Source organism: Vitis vinifera, chromosome 1, assembly GCF_030704535.1.
Source record: "Vitis vinifera cultivar Pinot Noir 40024 chromosome 1, ASM3070453v1".
NCBI lineage: Eukaryota > Viridiplantae > Streptophyta > Magnoliopsida > Vitales > Vitaceae > Vitis > Vitis vinifera.
The window spans coordinates 1,258,468-1,276,721 of NC_081805.1; the positions used below are offsets into that span (position 1 = coordinate 1,258,468).

General features: G+C 32.7%; 1 protein-coding gene across 4 annotated transcripts; it reads left to right on the top strand.

Annotated features, from left to right (window-relative positions):
* The first annotated feature begins 6,163 nt into the window (after nt 1-6,163).
* On the top strand, nt 6,164-18,049 carry LOC100242423 (uncharacterized). Of its 4 annotated transcripts, none has more exons than XM_002276201.5 (9): nt 6,164-6,379; nt 7,333-10,694; nt 10,790-10,870; nt 14,966-15,118; nt 15,760-15,923; nt 16,019-16,166; nt 16,337-16,459; nt 16,827-16,914; nt 17,553-18,049. In XM_002276201.5, exons 2-9 carry the CDS (start codon nt 7,647-7,649, stop codon nt 17,762-17,764), a joined length of 4,017 nt encoding a protein of 1,338 aa, XP_002276237.2. In that variant the 5' UTR covers nt 6,164-6,379; nt 7,333-7,646; the 3' UTR covers nt 17,765-18,049. The 4 variants fall into 4 exon arrangements, with proteins under 4 accessions (XP_002276237.2, XP_019079072.1, XP_010648992.1 ...); XM_010650690.3 differs by having other exon boundaries at nt 6,173-6,379; nt 7,437-10,694; XM_019223527.2 differs by lacking the exon at nt 16,337-16,459.
* The last annotated feature ends 205 nt before the right edge of the window (nt 18,050-18,254 follow it).

Genomic DNA, 18,254 nt, shown 5'->3' on the forward strand with positions numbered 1-18,254 from the left:
CTCACTGTTCAAATTTTAATTTTATCTTAACATTCAATTCCTTACACTCATGAACTTTATCGAAGATTGACATATTTTTAAACCTCTAAATTTGTTTATAAGCCCCTTCTCACATTGTTTTTTTTTTTTAATATTCAACCCATTTTTTTTAGCCCACATTAACCTTTTTCATAGGATTAACCCAAACCCTCCATTATTTTGTCAAATCCTCAGCACCCATTTTTTCTCAAACCCCAAACCCAAACACCACTTTTTTTTTTCTCCATTAATTTTTTTTTAAATATTGGGATAAAAAATCATCCAAATTATAAAATCTTTTTTTTCAAACAATGAATTTGGATTTATATATGTTAGGTAAATAAATTTACTCATACAAATTGCAAAATCTTTATTTTAAAAGTAAAATATGAATTGAAATATCTTTTGTAAATAAAATCATAAAATCTTTTTTTTATAATAAAAGTTAAGATATATATATATTTTTTTACATAAATTTGTCATTTTTTTTAAAAGAAAAAATATTTTTAATAAAAGTTAACTAAAATTGTTTTTTAGACAAACTTGTAAATTTTTTAAAAAGGCAAAATTCCTTTTTTTTAGGAAAATTTATTTTCTCCAAGTAAAAATTGTAATTAATAAAAGTTAAGCAAATTTCTTTTTTTCGATAAATTGAAAAATATTTTTTTGAAAAGCTAATCTTTTTTTTCTAAATAAAATTGTAAAATTATAAGTAAAATTAAAGCAAAAAATATTTTTTACATTAATCTTTTTTGAAAAGGGTAAAATTCATTTCCAAGAAAAATTGTAAAAAAAAAAACTTTTTTTTAATGAAATTTAAGAAAATTTCGTTTTTTAGATAAACTTGAAAAAAAATTAAAAGGAAAAATTATTTTTTAAAATAAAATAGTAATTTTTGTAATAAAAGTTAAGAATTTTTTCTTTTTGGATAAAATTGAAAAATCTTTTTCAAAAATGTAAAAATTTTTTTCCAAGAAAAATGGCAATATAGATATATATTAGTAAAAGTCAAGCAAAAATACCTTTTAAAAAAGGTCAAATTCTTTTTTTTTAAATAAAATAAAATTGTAAAAACATAAGTAAAATTAAAACAAAAATTCCTTTTTATATTAATCTTTTTTTAAAAGGGTAAAATTCATTTCCAAGTAAATTTTTTTTATTTAAAAAAAACCCTTTTTTCATGAAATTTAAGAAAATTTTGTTTTTTAGATAAACATGAAAAAAAATTAAAAGGAATTTTTTTTTTGTAATAAAAATAGTAATTTTTGTAATAAAAGTTAAGAATTTTTTTTTTTGGATAAAATTGTAAAATCTTTTTCAAAAAGGTCAAATCATTATTTTTCCAAAGAAAAATGGTAAAAAAAAATATATTTTTTAGTAAAAGTCAATCAAAAATACCTTTTCAGATAAATTGTAAAAATATTTTTTTAAAGGGTAAAATTATTTTCCAAGTAGGAAGTATATATATATATATATATATATATATATATATATATATATATATATATTAATGAAATTTAAGAAAAATTACTTTTTAGGTAAACTTTATTTTTTTTTTAAAGGAAATTTTTTTTAAAATAAAATATTAATTTTTAAAATAAAAGTTAAGCAAAATTCCTTTTTGGATAAAATTGAAAAATATTTTTTAAAAAAGGTAAAATTCTTTTTTTTTTCAAAGTAATAACTGTAAAAAATATTTTTTAGTAAAATTCAAGCAAAAATTATTTTACATAAATTTTAAAAATCTATTTTTTTTAAAGGGTAAAATTATTTTCCAAGTAAAATTTGTAAAAAATAAATTTTAAGAACATTTAAGAAAAAATCCTTTTTTAAAGACAAAATTCATTTTTTAATTAAAGTTATTTTTTTCAATAAAAGTTGTGCAGAAAATTTTTATTTAAAGTAAAACTATGAAAAATGAAAACCATCTTTTTCAATAAAATTTTAAAAGACATTCAAAAAAAATGTAAATGATTTTTTTTTAATAAAATTGAATTGAGATAATTTTTACATAAAATTATGAAAATCATATTGTAATAAAAGTCAGGTAAAATTCATTATGAAACTATGAAAATAGAACAATTCGTTTTTTTAAGCAAAATCTTAAAGTTCTTATTTAATACAAAAATCAAATTAAGATACTTCTCGAATGAAATGATGAAAATCATTGATCAAAATCATTTTTCTAATAAATTTTTATTTAGTCACTTCTTTTAATAAAAACAAGTAAAAAAAAAAAATTCTTGAAAATTAAATTGAATGTAAATAGATATAAGTCAAATAATTTGTTGTAAATAATTTGAAATTTTGCTTGTAAATAAATAAATAAAAATAATCCATTTGAAGTTAGTTTTAATATAAATAAATTCTTTTTAAAATTTTTAAAAAATGTGTTGTAATCTTTAAAATAATCAAATCCCTTGTTTAATCGGTTTAATAAATCATTTTGTACAATTCTCTTATCAATTAATTTGTATTCTTATAATTTAATTTTACTATATTTTCATGTATATTTTTTTTTCTTGGTATCTATGATTAATTAATTAATTGTCATAGTTTCCTTCACTCACTTAGTAAATACTTTTTTTTTTTTAGAATTCGAATGATGGTACCCCATGATATCTTCCTATTAAATAACTTGACCCTTTGAATTGGACTTAGTTGTTAGTAGTCACGTTTTTCCTTATAAAAAAAATAAAAATGTCATAACGGTTTTATTTGGTTTTTCCTTTAAAAATAAACAAAAATAAATAACAGCTCTAATTTAAATAAAAAATAATTTTTTTTATAATAAAAACAGGTCTCACCATCTAGTGGGAACATACATGAAAATTATAGGTCCACACTTAACATTTTTATTTATGTTTTAAATTTCAATGTTTAATTTTTCAATTTTATCTTTTTGTCTTGGTATTACAAGTGTGTGCGTGCGTGTATGTGTGTGTGTGTTTTTTGAGGCAAGGGTGGACTTAGGCTTCAATTCAATTCATCAAAGCTTAATTAAGGCAAGTTAATGCAAAGATTAACACTTTCGTTGTTGTCACTTGTCATCACATGTCATTACTGATTGAAAATGTCCTAAATGAATGGTGGTTGGTGAAGTGACTACTAAGGTGTAGAACCCTCATAAGACTTGGTCAATATTGTGTGTTAGGATTAATTGAGGGAGTGAGAACTCTTTCAATGACTTAGATCATTGAATTAAATCACAAACTTTATAAACACATAGCTTAGCTCGAATTAATTTTTAATGTAGTGAAAGGGAAATGGTTAGAGATAGCAAAAGCTCTATGGTGTGGTGCGTCTCTAAGGGTTACAAGGGCAAAATGCCTAAAGCAAACCTAAACTTTAACCATTTTCTATTTATTAAAGTTCCTAAATTTTCAACTTTCCTACATTCAAAATTCAATATAAAAAAAAAAAATACAAGGAACTTACCTTCCATTTTCCTAGTACTATAAATTTAAAATCCTTGCACTTGGGAACTAGTTGATAGCAAGAATAAAATTTTGAGATACAAGCATTTTTGGTATCATTGTTGGGGAGGCGACGCTAACCAGTTTATGAATCATTTCATAGGAGTTTCAGAAGGTTGTAATTGTGAGCTCTTTCCACATTTCTCTATTTTATGTTTCTATTTGTCTATTTTGGCTTTTCTCTATTTCTCTTTTTATATATTTATTGCAATAGTTTCATTAATTTATTTATTATCTCCGAGTTTAGATTTTCTATTATGGAAAGTTTAGTATTTTGACTTTATTTGGTTGAAACGAACTTTAAAGATAACACATGTTTTCTTCCATGTAGGTCATTTTCTACCATGGACTATTTGAAAATTTTTAGCGAAAATGAGTTTGAAAATTTTCACCAATGTTGAAAAAGGTTAAAGACTTTGTTGTGTGTACTGAAATTGAACTTCTAAAAACAAAACATGATGTAACGGAATTAGACATAACTACCCCATTGATATCCTTTTAGTGTATTAACATTGATTGAAGTATTCATCACAAATCTCTTACGATGTACATTTTCAACATAAGAGCTATGTCTTATCAAAAACTAATATTAAAAATTAATGGTTTTTGAAGAATATAAATATTGATCTCTAAATTTGCTTATGATCCTCCTTATATTAAAATTTTAAGCTTGACTTTGTCATTAGGATGTGCTCATTTCATTTAGAGTTTTAGAGCCCAAGTGTAGTATTTTAGATAAGCCTATTTTTAGGTATAACATGACTCATTTCATTTTTTTTTTTTTTTTTTGTGAAAATGATGATATGCTTATTGATTCATTTTAATCTCGATAACATCATTTTTAGATTAATCACTAGAAAAGTAGTGGTAAATTGTTAAAAATTGTTAATATTTTATTATTGTTATATTTATCTTTTATACTTATTTAAGTTAAAAATTGTTAAAAAAAAAAAGACTTAAGACCAATTTGAAATATTTTTATTTATTTATTTATTTTATGCTTATGTTAAATATTGGAACTTAAGTCAAAGTCGTAATTTTAATCAAACAATACTCATATTATAAAATTTTGATTAAATAAAAAAAATATATTTTTATAAATTATAGATGACTTATAATAAAAAGTAATATTTTTTAACTTTTATATTAAACTTTTCTTTCAAGTCAAAATCCCCATCCAGCATATAATTTTTGAAAGAAAAAACACTTTTATCATCTCAAAAACTAATTTGAACAATATTTAGAAAAGAGATAATGTTTCTTTCCGTTAAAACCTTAATTAAATTAAGTAAAAAATCATTTCGTGTATAATTAAACTTTCAAATTACCAAATATGAAAATTTGAAATTATGTCCATATCTTTGACTTTGACTTGTGCTTTATTTTAATTGTATTAATTAATATTAATAGAGAAAAAGCCAAACATTATGACTTTTTCTATTAACCCAAAAAACAAACCAGCAACCTCACCCTGCAAAGCCCAACTATGAGCCCGGCCCAAAACCCCGACCTTCATTTTAAACTTATTGCTTCAATCTCACTCACCAACCACCCACCTTGCCACGTGGCTGGAACCCACATCGGTGAGTGAAGAAATGTCCCCTCCGTGATTGGATTCGTCAGTTAATTACCCTCCTCACACATTTGTTTTTATCATTTCCCCCACTAATATCAAATTTCAAATACATCCCCATAAAACCCCAAAATTTCAATCATTACCCTGCCCAAAAAGTCATGAAAGCCTACAAATTCACTCGTCTAGAGAGAAGAACAGTCCTGAGCATCTTCCCAAAAAATAAAATTTAATATTTCAACATATTTTAGAAATAATAGCTTATTCAGATATTAAGATTTTAGTATAACCAAACGAAAAAAAAAAGTGTAACTTGAGAAATTATTATTTGAAAAATAAAATTAAGAGGAATGCAAGTATTTTATGATATTTGTAAGACTTTATTTATAAAAATTAATAGTTTATTTTGGAGTAATTTAAAGAGGATTGAAAACGTTTGTTTTTAAATATTTTTTTTTTTTAAAAATTATTTTTTATATAATTTATTATTAAAAATATTATTAAACAAATTTTGTCTATGTGGACCGAGGAAAAAGGAGTTTGGCAATCGTAAGGAGTTCAACCTCTTCTTTTTTAAGTATACAACATATATTCTGATAATACAATGTAATTAGATTCTCATGTTTATTCGAATTAATCATCTTTTTAATTGAGATAATAATGTATGTTAAGTAAAAGGATAACAAGTTAAAAATTTTATCTTAGAATAAATTTGTCAATTTTTCTTGGTCTCAAGGGGTGTGAAAATATATGAAAACTTTAGAAATAGAAAAAAACATGTAACTCCAATATTTTAAAAAATGATAAGATATTTGATCCAATAAAAACAGACATATGTTGATATAATCAATATAATTAAATTGAATATATTGACAATAATTTAGTTAAATTGAATTTATTGATAATAATTTCACATGTCTGATGTGTGAATATCGGGTTTTATTTTTCTAATTTGTTACATTTTTTTTTCTTTTGTAAAATAACAAACAAAATATGAATTATCAATTATAAAAATCAAAATCAAAATTTTAAAAATTTATATTTTCCTCCCCTGTAATTAGTACAAAAGAGATTATTAGCCGAAGAATACGGGAAAAGTTAAGAAGTTTTTTTTTTTTTTTGAAAATATATTACAGATTTTATAGAAATTAGAGTGAGGAAGAGAGAGAAAGGAAAATACTTCCGCGGTTTTAGAGAGAGAGAGAGAGGGAGATCGTTGAGTGCAGTGATGGCTGATCCGCTTAAACCCTCGTGATCACTGGAAGAAGAGTGGCAATTTCGTAATAAAGCTCCAGTTCCTCTTTCTTTTCAGGTACATAATTCTGGGTTTTGGATCCATTTTTTTTTTTCACCTGGACTTGTATCAATCCGAGTTCGATCTCTCCTTAAACTCGGTTATTTGATTTTTATGCCTTTGTTGTGATGTCAAATCTTGGGCCGCGTTTGGTCGCAATTGGGTTGCAACTGAGTTATGGATTCCATAGGCATCGAATCGGCCAAACCAGGTTCAAACGCGGCCTTAGATTTTAAATTTTGATGTCGGTGTTTGATGAATCTGAATCATCAGATGGATCATCGGATTTGTCTTGGTGGAGGTGGGAATTGATGTGTGGTTGTTGCGGAGTTTTGATAATTGAATTGGACTATGTTGGCTTTTGGTGCTTGACTAGGGTTTCTTTGGGGATTTTCAGTACATGATCTTACTGTGTTTTCTTGAATTTATTTTTATTTTTTCAAAAAAACTGAATCTTTTGAGGCTTGACTGTGGGGTTCATGTAAAATTATGTGTGTGAGAATAGTTGGCTGATTGCAGTGATCGAGTAAACTCCAATAACAGAAGAATTAGGCATTAATTGGCACTTTGTTTGGTGTTGGATTGAGTATGTTTACTGAAAGGGGTTCGGATTTAAGGTTGTAAGCAATGAGTAGTATTGTCTAGCCAAGAAAGCAGTGTCTGATGTATTTAAGAGATGGACTGGTGTTGAGGGAATTTAAAATTTTTGGAACTATTCCTTATTTTAATCTTATGATTTGTGATAAAAAAATTAGTAATGAGACTATTTTCTGCACTAAATATTGGCTCATCAGCAAGAACTCTCTGAAGGTGCAGCAAGTGTGCGCTTCCTTCCATTTATTTTTGGAGCTTCAAGAGTATGTTGATGGCTCAAATTATGTATTTTGTGTCCTTTCCAGGTTAAAATGATGTTATGATTTCTGTGTTTATCATTTTTTCACTGAGATGATTGCTTCTTCTTCCTTATGCAGCCTTGCTGTGGGTGATTTGATTCCCAGTGAAGTTTTATAAAAGCTGATCTTATATACATCTTAAGGGCACTTACTTATATGTTTCTGTATAAAATGCCTTGAAGGTCCGTGCATTGACTTAACAAGTTAGTGAAAGCTCATTTTCCTGTTCTGGATTCCCTTGTTGAGGACTGGGATTCTCTGCATGGGATGTGGTTTGCTGCAAGTAAAGTTCTGTATTGACCTTAGACCGGTTGCGCTTGTGCTGAAATGCGTGTTGGTGTGATATACATGGCTTCTTATTTCGGGTATTTGTCCAAGTGAAGTTGGACTACATGGAGAGAAATCTCGGAAGAGAAATGGAGCAACAGAAAAACTACGAACAAGTTCGATACAACATTGTGGAAGCCAGAAATGAGGGACTTGGGTCTGCAAATCAAAGGTTTCTTCATGATCCATCGAGCACCATTAATACCAATATGAGACCTCCTGATTTCAATATAACAGTTGCAGCTAGGCCTGTGCTGAATTACTCCATTCAGACTGGTGAAGAGTTTGCTCTCGAGTTTATGAATCCCCGGCAACACTTTGTTCCAAGTGCTTCTGGTGATCCTAACAGTGCAACTAACTATGCAGTTCTGAAGGGCTTTCTGGGAGCATCTCATACAGGGTCAGAAAGTGGGCCAGATATCCCAATGCTTACCTCTGTTGAAAAAAGTCGAGTCCAGGAGTTTGAGAGGAAGAGCTCTTCTGTGCACGAAGATAAAGGTTACTATGATTCTGTAAGATCAGTGCCTCGAATCTCATCTAGAAATGACAGTAGTCGGGGACTTCATGGCTATACCTCTTCAGGAGCATCTGAGAGATCATCGACAAAGTTCAAGTTCCTCTGCAGTTTTGGTGGTAAAATCCTCCCCCGTCCAAGTGATGGAAAGCTTAGGTATGTAGGAGGTGAAACACGTATTATTCGCATGAACAAGGACATATCTTGGCAGGATCTTATGCAGAAAACTATGACAATTTATAATCAATCTCATACGATCAAATATCAGCTTCCTGGTGAGGACCTTGATGCATTGGTTTCTGTATCTTGTGATGAGGATCTGCAAAACATGATGGAGGAGTGTAATGTACTAGAAGATGGGGGATCGCAGAAACTTAGGCTTTTTCTGTTTTCTAGTAGTGATTTTGATGATGGTCAGTTTGGCTTGGGAAGCATGGAGGGTGACTCTGAGATTCAATATGTGGTTGCTGTGAATGGAATGGACCTAGAATCAAGAAAGAACTCAATTGGGTTGGCAAGCACTTCAGATAACAATTTGGATGAGTTACTCAATCTAAATGTTGAAAGGGAGACTGGTCGAGTTGCAACAGAATTACCTGGACCTAGTACTGCACCTTCGACTGTCAATGTACATTCATCAGCAGTCCAATCTTCTCAACCACTGGTGCCGAATTTTTCTGGTGCTTATGAATCCAATTCAAAGCCTTACCAAGGTCAGAAAATGCGTCACGGAGAAGCTGAACAACATCAGGTGTTTCCTGTTCACCACTTGGAGAGTGTCCATGATTTAGATGGCCGGAATTCTGTTCCTTTTTCTGTTCAATTTCCATATGGTTATGGTTCTCAACCATTTAACTATGGACCATTTGGAGAAAATCTGGTTCATATGCCTCTCCATGGGCATGTGACTCGACAGGGAGGTCCGGCTGAAGATCAGATGTACAGTGATGTCCATGTTCATGTGCAGGGTCTGGAGGTGTCAGCAAAGGAGGATAAATTGAAGAGAGATAACTCATCCCAGAAAATGAATGAACCTGAAAAGAATAGGTCACTAGAAAAGGAAGCGTCTGTGAAGGAGGCAAAAATAAAAACTGATAGCTCAGTCCAAAAAATGAACGAGCTGGAAAAGATCCGGTCTTTAGAAAGTGAGCACAATGTTTCTTCACATCCACATGATGGTTCCGTTCCAAATTATATTCCTAGGGACGAAGCATCAGTTGTCAATTCTACTGCAGACATAGGAGTGCCCATGTTGCTTCCAAAAACAAGTAAAAAACACCTAGAATCTGTACAGATCTCAAAGCCCCCTGAAGCTGTAAGTGATGGGAAAATAAATACATTCAATGGAGATGGCCATTTTCATACCTCTGGTGGAGCATTTTCTCCCGGATATGGTGACTCTGAGGCTGATCCAACTGAAGTTAGCTACCCTGAACAAACACTGATTCCTCCACGGGTTTTTCATTCTGAACGTATTCCCAGGGAGCAGGCAGAATTGAACCGCTTGTCAAAGTCTGATGATTCCTTTGGTTCTCAGTTTCTGATGAGTCACACACGATCTGATGTTTCACAACAGGTTGCAGAATCAATTGATAAACTGCATGGTGGGAATGTGACTTCCCAGAGTGAGCAGGCCGCCTCATCTACAACAGCACTGTATACAAATCCTAAAACTGTTGAGGATGGACTGACACAATTTGAAAAGTATAAAGATGTTGCTGATGATATTAAAAAATTGAATTCCAATATTTCTGAAGATGGGTTGGGGCCAAAGTTATTGAAATCTGAATCAAAATGGCCAGCACCAACTTCCGTGGATGATCATGAAATAGCCGGGGTTAGGGATGGTAATAAAGACCCTGCTGTCAGTGATAGAGAAGCAGCTGGGTTGAATAATTTAACAGCAAGTCAAGGAACTTCAAGCAAACCCCATGATGACTCTCCTTCTAAGCCAACAGGATTTCATTGGGATGAGATGGCTGTCAAGAAAAACAATGACGATAACACTAAAGGGCATGCACAGCCTATGGCTTGGACAGAGAACCCACTCAGATCTGTTCCTGGAGGAGAATCCTCCGTTGGCGTTGGTGCTCCAGAGGGGGGAGACATCCTTATTGATATCAATGACCGCTTCCCTCGTGACTTCCTCTCTGATATATTCTCCAAGGCAAGAACCTCTGAGGGCCCCCCTGGAATCAGTCCACTGCATGGTGATGGAACTGGCTTGAGCTTGAATTTGGAGAATCATGAACCTAAGCATTGGTCATTCTTTCAAAAGTTGGCTCAAGAGGAGTTTATTAGGAAAGGTGTTTCCCTTATGGACCAGGATCATCTTGGGTATCCATCCTCACTTATGAATATTGAGGAAGGGACTCCTATAGATTACAGTTTTCCTCCTTTGAAGAGTGATGGAGTTGCCTTGGGTCCTATGGATTCCCGTATCAATTTTGAGGAGGAAATTCAGCAAGAGTCTTCCAGCATGGTTAGACCTAACACCATTGATATGCATGAAGATTATGACCCTTCTCCGGTCAAGAGAGATGAAAGCGTGCAGATGGATGGAATGGCTAACCCAAGAACGCCAGATTCGGATTATGAGGTACATTTATCTACTGCTGTTCTTTTTAAGTAACGAGTGTTCTGACTCAAAATGCTTGCCCCCTCCAGATTTCCTAATTCTTTTACTACTTTTAGGAGGTAAAATTCGAAATTCAGAACACAGGCGCACCTTTTGTTGATCCCTCTTTGGGAGATATCGATATTAGCACCTTGCAGGTATGATGCTTACAGTTTCTTAGTTGGTACTCAATATGGAATTGATGAACTATGAATATATGCACACCTGGGAGTTTGTTATCTTCAGAATAGTTTCAGTACCTTTAATCCAAAGAATAATGCCAAGGCACTTTGGTAGCATCATGAAAGTTTTTTCCTTGTTTTGAAAGAAACAAAACAAAGCAAAAATGCAGGACAGAAAAGAAGAAAGGAAGAAAGACTTTATTAAAGCGAAAGTATGTTGTCTTTTTTGTCAGTCTCAAGTTTGACCAAGAACATCAACTTAGGTATTTTCAAGTATAAAACTTCATTTAAAGTGGCTCCTGCTTTAGGGAGATGAAACTGGTAGAAAATCATGACATGGTTAACTAGTGGCTAGAAACTAAGAGAAAGTTAGACACTAAAAACATTTGAAAATAGAAGAGATTACAATCACAATATGGGTAAAATGACAGGAGACTTACCAAGAGCAAAGCCACAACCAGTTTTCAAATGCCTATGAAAGGTGGAAGGGTTATGTAGACAAAAGCCAGCCATCTCTAAGAGGTGCCACTAAACAGAAGTGTGGGAAAGAAAAAGAAAGAATAGAGAGAAGGGGAGAGTGGCAGTGATCTCTAATTTCTCAGCTGCTCTCCAAAAAGACTCTAATTAGGTTCAATTTAGATTGTTATAGAGGGGAGATTGCAAGCTTTATCAAGCCAAAAATACGAAAGAAAGAAACCTTAAGTCGCCTTGAATGTATGGCGTCTTTTTTCCTTTCCCTTTTGGGTCTAAATGCTTAAATTGAATCAATCAACAAGATGCAAGGGTATCTGGGGGCAGCTCCCTTATCCATGATACCCCTAACTTTGATGAAGGTGGGAGTTGATCCCTTGTATTACTCCTCAGCAAAATCATGAACAAACAATTATTATTTAGTTTTTCACTTAGAAACAACAAAGTCATTGCATTAAAATGCTAAAGACAGAAGGATGAGAAACAGGGGCGGAGCCACATTGTGCTCATGAGGGGCAAACGCCCCCCCTGAAATTTTGGAGAAAAAGTGTAGGAGTTGGGATGTGATCCCTTAACCTAAGATTTTGAGTAAAAAAGGATGACTACCATTAGGCTTTATGAATTATTCAAAATTATTTTGCCCCCCCTAAAATAAATTTCATACCTTGCACCCCTTAACTTCCTTTCTAGTTCTGCCACTGATGAGAAGTCCTTTCCAAAAGTGAACCACCCAAAATATATGTAACTCCTTTTTTTCTCGCTTGGAGCAGCAGAATAAGAATAATATACAAGGTTTACAGCTACAAAATTGTTTGCTTCTCACTTTTTGCTTGGCTAACAATTTGTTTATACGCGCTAAGTAGAAAATCCCCTAGAAAAGAATCCTAGTGTTTATTTCTCACTTGGCTAACAATATGCAACTTATGAGCTAAATGTGGCACCAGGAAAACAACAAACTATACCCTCCAGCAATATTTCCAAACATGAAACTTAATAAAACACAAGGTTTACAGCTACAAAAGAGACCAAACTGATGTACAAGCATGTAAATCTTCATACACACCAAGTCGAAAATCTCCTACGAAAGAATCTTTCTGTTTGCTTCTCGCATGACTAACACACTGCAACTTTATGGCCTAAATGCGGAACCAAGAAAACAAAAATCTCTACTCTTTAAGCAATATTCTCCAACCATCGAACTTTCAGGAACCTCATTCCATGTCAGACACTAATGAGATGACAATAGCTGAATCGCTATTTATAGAGGCCTCTATGGCTAAACCTTCTCCAATGCGTTTAGAATATGCTCTCAAAGTTCAACGACAAAGGGATTTCCTGTAGGGAGGAGTAGCTCTCAATAAAAAGCTCCATCTAATGAAATGGCCATCGATTTGCAAAAATGAAAAGATAGGGTTCTAGGCATGGGTTGTCCATTCTCAATAAAACCTTATTGGGTAAATGGTGTTGGAGATTCACTTAGGAGAGGGATATGCTTTGGAGAAACACCATAGTAGGAAAGTTTGGAGAAGAGCTAGGAGGATGGTAGTCTCAGCTAAGGAGGGGCGGTTATGCTGTTGGCTTGTGGAAGTCAATAAGAAAAGGGTGGGGAGTTTTAAAGTCAGAACGAGATTTGAGAGGGGCTGTGGAAGAAAAATAAGATTTTGGCATTGAGCAGCATAAGGAAGGATTCTAACCATGAGCCAACTTAAAAGGAGAGGATGGTTTTTAGTGAGTTATTGTTGTGTGTAAAAATGCAGAAGAATTAGTAAATCATCTCCTCAACTATTGTGGGAAAGCTAGAGAGTCGTGACACTTTCTGTTCTTTTTATTTAAAATTTCGTGGGTTCTCCCATATTTATTGAGGGACTTGTTAATAGGTTGGAATGGGAGCTTAATGTGCATAAGGAGAAGAAAGAATTGAAGATTAGCTCCTCTTTGCCTTTTCTGGACAATTTGGAAGGAACTGCATAAGGAGAAGAAAGACTTGAAGATTAGCTCCTCTTTGCCTTTTCTAGACAATTTGGAAGGAACACAACTGAAGATCCTTTAAAAGGGTGCAACGCGCTAACCAATTTCTTAAGGACTCTCTTATATCTAATCTAATCTAATCTATGCATGTGGTTTCATAAGCATCTTCTAGTTAATCGTCAACCCAGTCCACTATCCTTGATAGATTTTATTGAGTGGTTGTGCTCTAAGTACTAGATTGGGGCGGTGGATGTAGATTGTTTCTTTTTGTTTTCTCACTGTGTTCACCTCTTTTTTATTGGTGCTTTTAATATATATACATACATATATAGATGTATAAATATGTTCATAGCCTGGGTGTTTATGGTTTCAGAGCCATAAACACCAATTTATAGGAGCATTAAATTTAATCCTGTAGGACTAAATAAGACACTGGGTTACTCATGATTCTGGAAAATAGAAGTAATTTATCTATAAATTGTATTGGGTCTTTATGCTCATCACACCAGGACCTTGTTTTTCATATTGAGTCATGGGAAGTAATGAAGTTGCCTATGGTATAACCACCCAATCCAGAAGATGATTGGATTTAACCTAGGTGTTTGAGTATGTGTTTATGTCATAAGATTTTAAATACAACATATTTCATTTGTTGCTTAAGTTTAAGAATCCCTAGTTATGATGTATATATATATATATATATATTCTTGTTCGTCTATCAAAAAAGATGTTGAAACACAATATTCTTTGGAGACCTCTCCTATCCCTAGCTGTCTTGGGTTTTCCAAAGAACACCCATCAAAGTTTTAACTTTATTGGTTCCATTGGAGTCAGAATCCAAACAGGACGTGTTTCCCCAACTAATCCTTTGACAATAAAACATGTTTCCATACTAGAAAAATTAGGCTCAATGGAGCTCCTGCAGAGACATTAGTAACTGAGGCAGAAACAATTGCTAAAATGAATATAACACAACTGGGCTAAAAGTGAAAATTGCTCCTAAAATAAGCTTGCCAAAATGGAAAATGGGCATCTGAGACTCATATCACAAACATTTTACTATCACTAGCATATATTCCTTCCACTAGATCCATTGATCCCACCAGATTGAAATATTGATGTTTTCCCCTTTTTGCACTTTTCTTAGCAACTGAACATATGGTATGTGGTGATTGGTTTAAGAACTGTTGGTGTTTCATGTCTGCAAGGCATATTTAGTCAAAGTGAGATATACGAACTATTTCAATACTGCTCATGCTGTTGGAAATGTTAAAAGCTACTTCTTCTTAAATAGTTTCAGATGCTTATATGAAATGTTTTGAATCACTTTTTATCTTTTACATCTCCCCTTGATGATGACTTAGTAATCTTGATTTCTTGTTATCTTGGCCTTTCTCTTTGATTAGCATAATACAAAATTTTCCGCATGCTTTATGGAGTAAAAAACTCATTTCAACACATGCACTTGTACCTTAAGTATCTGATCTAACATCAGATGCTGCTTTCACTGATCATTCTGATGCTTTTACTTTTTCTTGTCCATTGCCCAGAGGCCATTCAATCAATTTCATGAAATTGTCACGTTTCTTTATTAATCTCTTGTTGATTTTTTTCCTTTTGGCTGGATAATAGATCATAAAGAATGAAGATCTTGAAGAGTTGAGGGAATTGGGTTCTGGCACATTTGGGACTGTTTATCATGGAAAATGGAGGGGAACAGACGTTGCTATTAAAAGAATAAAGAAGAGCTGTTTCACTGGTCGTTCATCTGAGCAAGAAAGATTGGTACTCTTTATATTCAAGTGATATAATCAAATACCCATTTCCTGTTTAATTGATAAAACAAGCTAACACACGTGATAACTTAGTTGGACCTACATGCAGTCATGATACTCATACCTATGGCTGTTATCTAAAATTTTAATTCTGTTAGAAGATGATTAACACTACGAAATTAGAAGGAAGGGAAGGACACATTTTGCAAATTATAACATTAGATTAAGCATTGTGAATAGTGAGTAATAACTAATAATTTAGTATCTACTTGGATACATTTTTTGTTTTCTATTTTTAAAATAAAAAAATAGTAGTAACTTTTATATAAGATATAACAATTCTTAGAGGCTTACATTGAAAAGGTAATGGTTTTAAAAACTTCAAAAAAATTGAGGTATCAAAAAAAATTTACTACCTTAAATTTTAAAATTTTTTAATGGTTTTTAAAGATATAAGGTAAATCTATACTTTTTGTATAAGATGTTTTACTTTTTATATAGAAGTTTTTTATTTTAAAACCAATAAATATGAAGTGTGTCCAAATAGACACTTAATTGGCAATTTTCTTGTTACTTTTTGCTCATTAAGGAAAATTGATGTTTGTCTTGATTTTTATTTCATAAAAGATAACCAATAATGATATTTTTCAGACTGTGGAGTTTTGGCGTGAAGCTGACATTCTGTCAAAGCTTCACCATCCCAATGTGGTGGCATTTTATGGCGTGGTGCAGGATGGACCAGGGGGAACACTAGCCACTGTGACAGAATTTATGGTTAATGGTTCGCTTAGGCATGTTTTGGTTTCCAAGGACAGGTAATATCTTTGTTCAGAGTTCTACATGCTTAATTCATACTAAAGCTCTCTTCTTCCAAATTTTCATTACTCTTGTGTGTTTTGCTAATATCTAGGCATCTTGATCGTCGTAAGCGGCTCATTATTGCAATGGATGCGGCATTTGGAATGGAATACTTGCATTCAAAGAATATTGTGCATTTTGATCTGAAATGCGATAACTTGCTTGTGAACTTGAAAGATCCTCTACGACCCATTTGCAAGGTAAATTCTAAATGGGCTTACTATTAGTAGGAATTGTATTCTCATAAAAAGATTAGTCTTTATGATGGTGATTGCTTTCATTACAGGCCTGTAATGCCTTTCTTCATTCTTAGGGCGAACACCTTGAATCCAAAATCTAACTACATGTTTAAGGAAAAATGTTTGTGCAGGTTGGTGACTTTGGCTTGTCAAAAATTAAACGAAATACCTTGGTTACTGGTGGTGTGCGGGGAACCCTTCCATGGATGGCACCAGAATTATTGAATGGTAGCAGTAGTAGGGTTTCTGAAAAGGTGAGGTATCACCATTGGTGTCAGGCTTGTAAAAGCATAAAAAGAAATAAAAGTTAACCTGAGTAGAAGGCCTTATCTTTCTCACAATTGGAAAATTTAGTCTCTAACTCTCCTATCCATTAGTTTTGTGAAATTTTTGTTTCAACTATGTCTTGTATGCGAGCTAATTTCTTATTTCTCAAAGGAAGCTTTTACGAGCCAATTTCTTATTTCTCAAAGGAAGCTTTATTTTAATGTAGAGAACCGTTAGATAGAAGATACCTCATTAGAAATATGGTATCTCAGAGAATGATCTGATATTTAATAACATGTTCTCGCTTGCTTGTTCAAATCTCCAGTCTTTTACAGTTACCCATCTTGCTTGCAGGTTGATGTTTTCTCCTTTGGTATTGTCCTATGGGAGATCCTCACTGGTGAGGAGCCTTATGCCCATATGCATTATGGAGCAATCATAGGTGTGTTTACTCTCTCTCTCTCTCTCTCTCTCTCTCCTTCTCTACTAGAAATTCATTTTGTGCCTCCAAGATATGTTACTGGAAATTGCTTTCAGTTGGTGAAACAGGCATATGGATCCAGGTCATAGTTCAATTATTTGTCTTTCCTTGTCTCTATGTTCCTTGACGCAAACTCTATTTCACAGGAATCAGGATACTCTTTCCTAGTTTAGAAGAAAAAATTTTCTTGTCACATGTATAATAGAAGTTGTTTTCTAATAAATAATCTTCAAGATGATAATAAGAAAGAGAACCTTTCCTAAGGCATTTATTTATTTCTGTTGACTAAAAGCAGCAAAAGAGGAATGTGAAAATGTGTGGAATACTACCCTTTTGTACCTACAAAATATTGAACGAGTGTGATGTATGCAACAATCTACGTATCTTTTTATGTTCTTCATGTCTTTGTATAGTCTTCTCAATGCAATCTTAGGACCCATTTCGAAACTATAAAATTGATCGAGGGAAAGCAGTCCTGGTTATCGTAAGGTGGATCGGTTTTGCTAGATTGCCTTGCTGCCCTTGCATGTCTATTTATCTGGGATTGAAATATTGTGGAAGTTGATCTCTAGTTTGATGACCTCTCTCCTTGCATGCAGGAGGCATTGTGAACAACACATTGAGACCACCTGTCCCAAGCTACTGTGATTCTGAGTGGAAATTGCTAATGGAGCAGTGTTGGGCCCCAGATCCCATTGGCCGCCCATCATTCACTGAAATTGCTAGACGATTACGGGCGATGTCTGCAGCATGCCAAACAAAACCCCAGGGTTATTCAGCAGGACCAGCACACAACCCAGTCACCAAGTAAACAGGTGTTTGGTGATTCATCCTTTTTCAAGCTCATAATGAATTATGATGATAATAAAAGAGTATTTTTATTTACCCACAAAGGTACTGTGTATGATACAAGTAGGGAGAATGGGCTCCCATTGAGGGTGTGAGATAATAGGTTGGTTTTCTAAATGATTATTGAACAATATGATCGCTTTTTGTGCAAACCTGAAGAAACAAATGAACATTCTGTAAATCTACTATTTGTATCAATAGCAAATACGGACTTGGCTTTTGGTCATCTCTGTAAGTTTGTAACCAACTTTACCGACTTCTTGCGCTCTCACATACTTCATCCCCCGCTTCATCTTTTCTTTGTTTCCTGGTATCCACAATGAAATTCCATGAAGTTCATGTTTGGAATGGTGGAATATAAAATGGGAAATTCATTTCGCCTCCCATTCATTGTTTGGAACACTGGAATGGGAAATGGGAAATCCATTCTCATGATAACCAAAATTCATGGT

Excerpts from the sequence above, each read along its gene's own strand:
- LOC100242423 (XM_002276201.5), top strand. The coding sequence starts at position 7,647 with ATGGAGAGAAATCTCGGAAGAGAAATGGAGCAACAGAAAAACTACGAA. Across the intron at positions 15,119-15,759 it reads CATCTGAGCAAGAAAGATTG|ACTGTGGAGTTTTGGCGTGA; the intron begins GTACTCTTTATA and ends GATATTTTTCAG. Across the intron at positions 16,167-16,336 it reads CTCTACGACCCATTTGCAAG|GTTGGTGACTTTGGCTTGTC; the intron begins GTAAATTCTAAA and ends ATGTTTGTGCAG.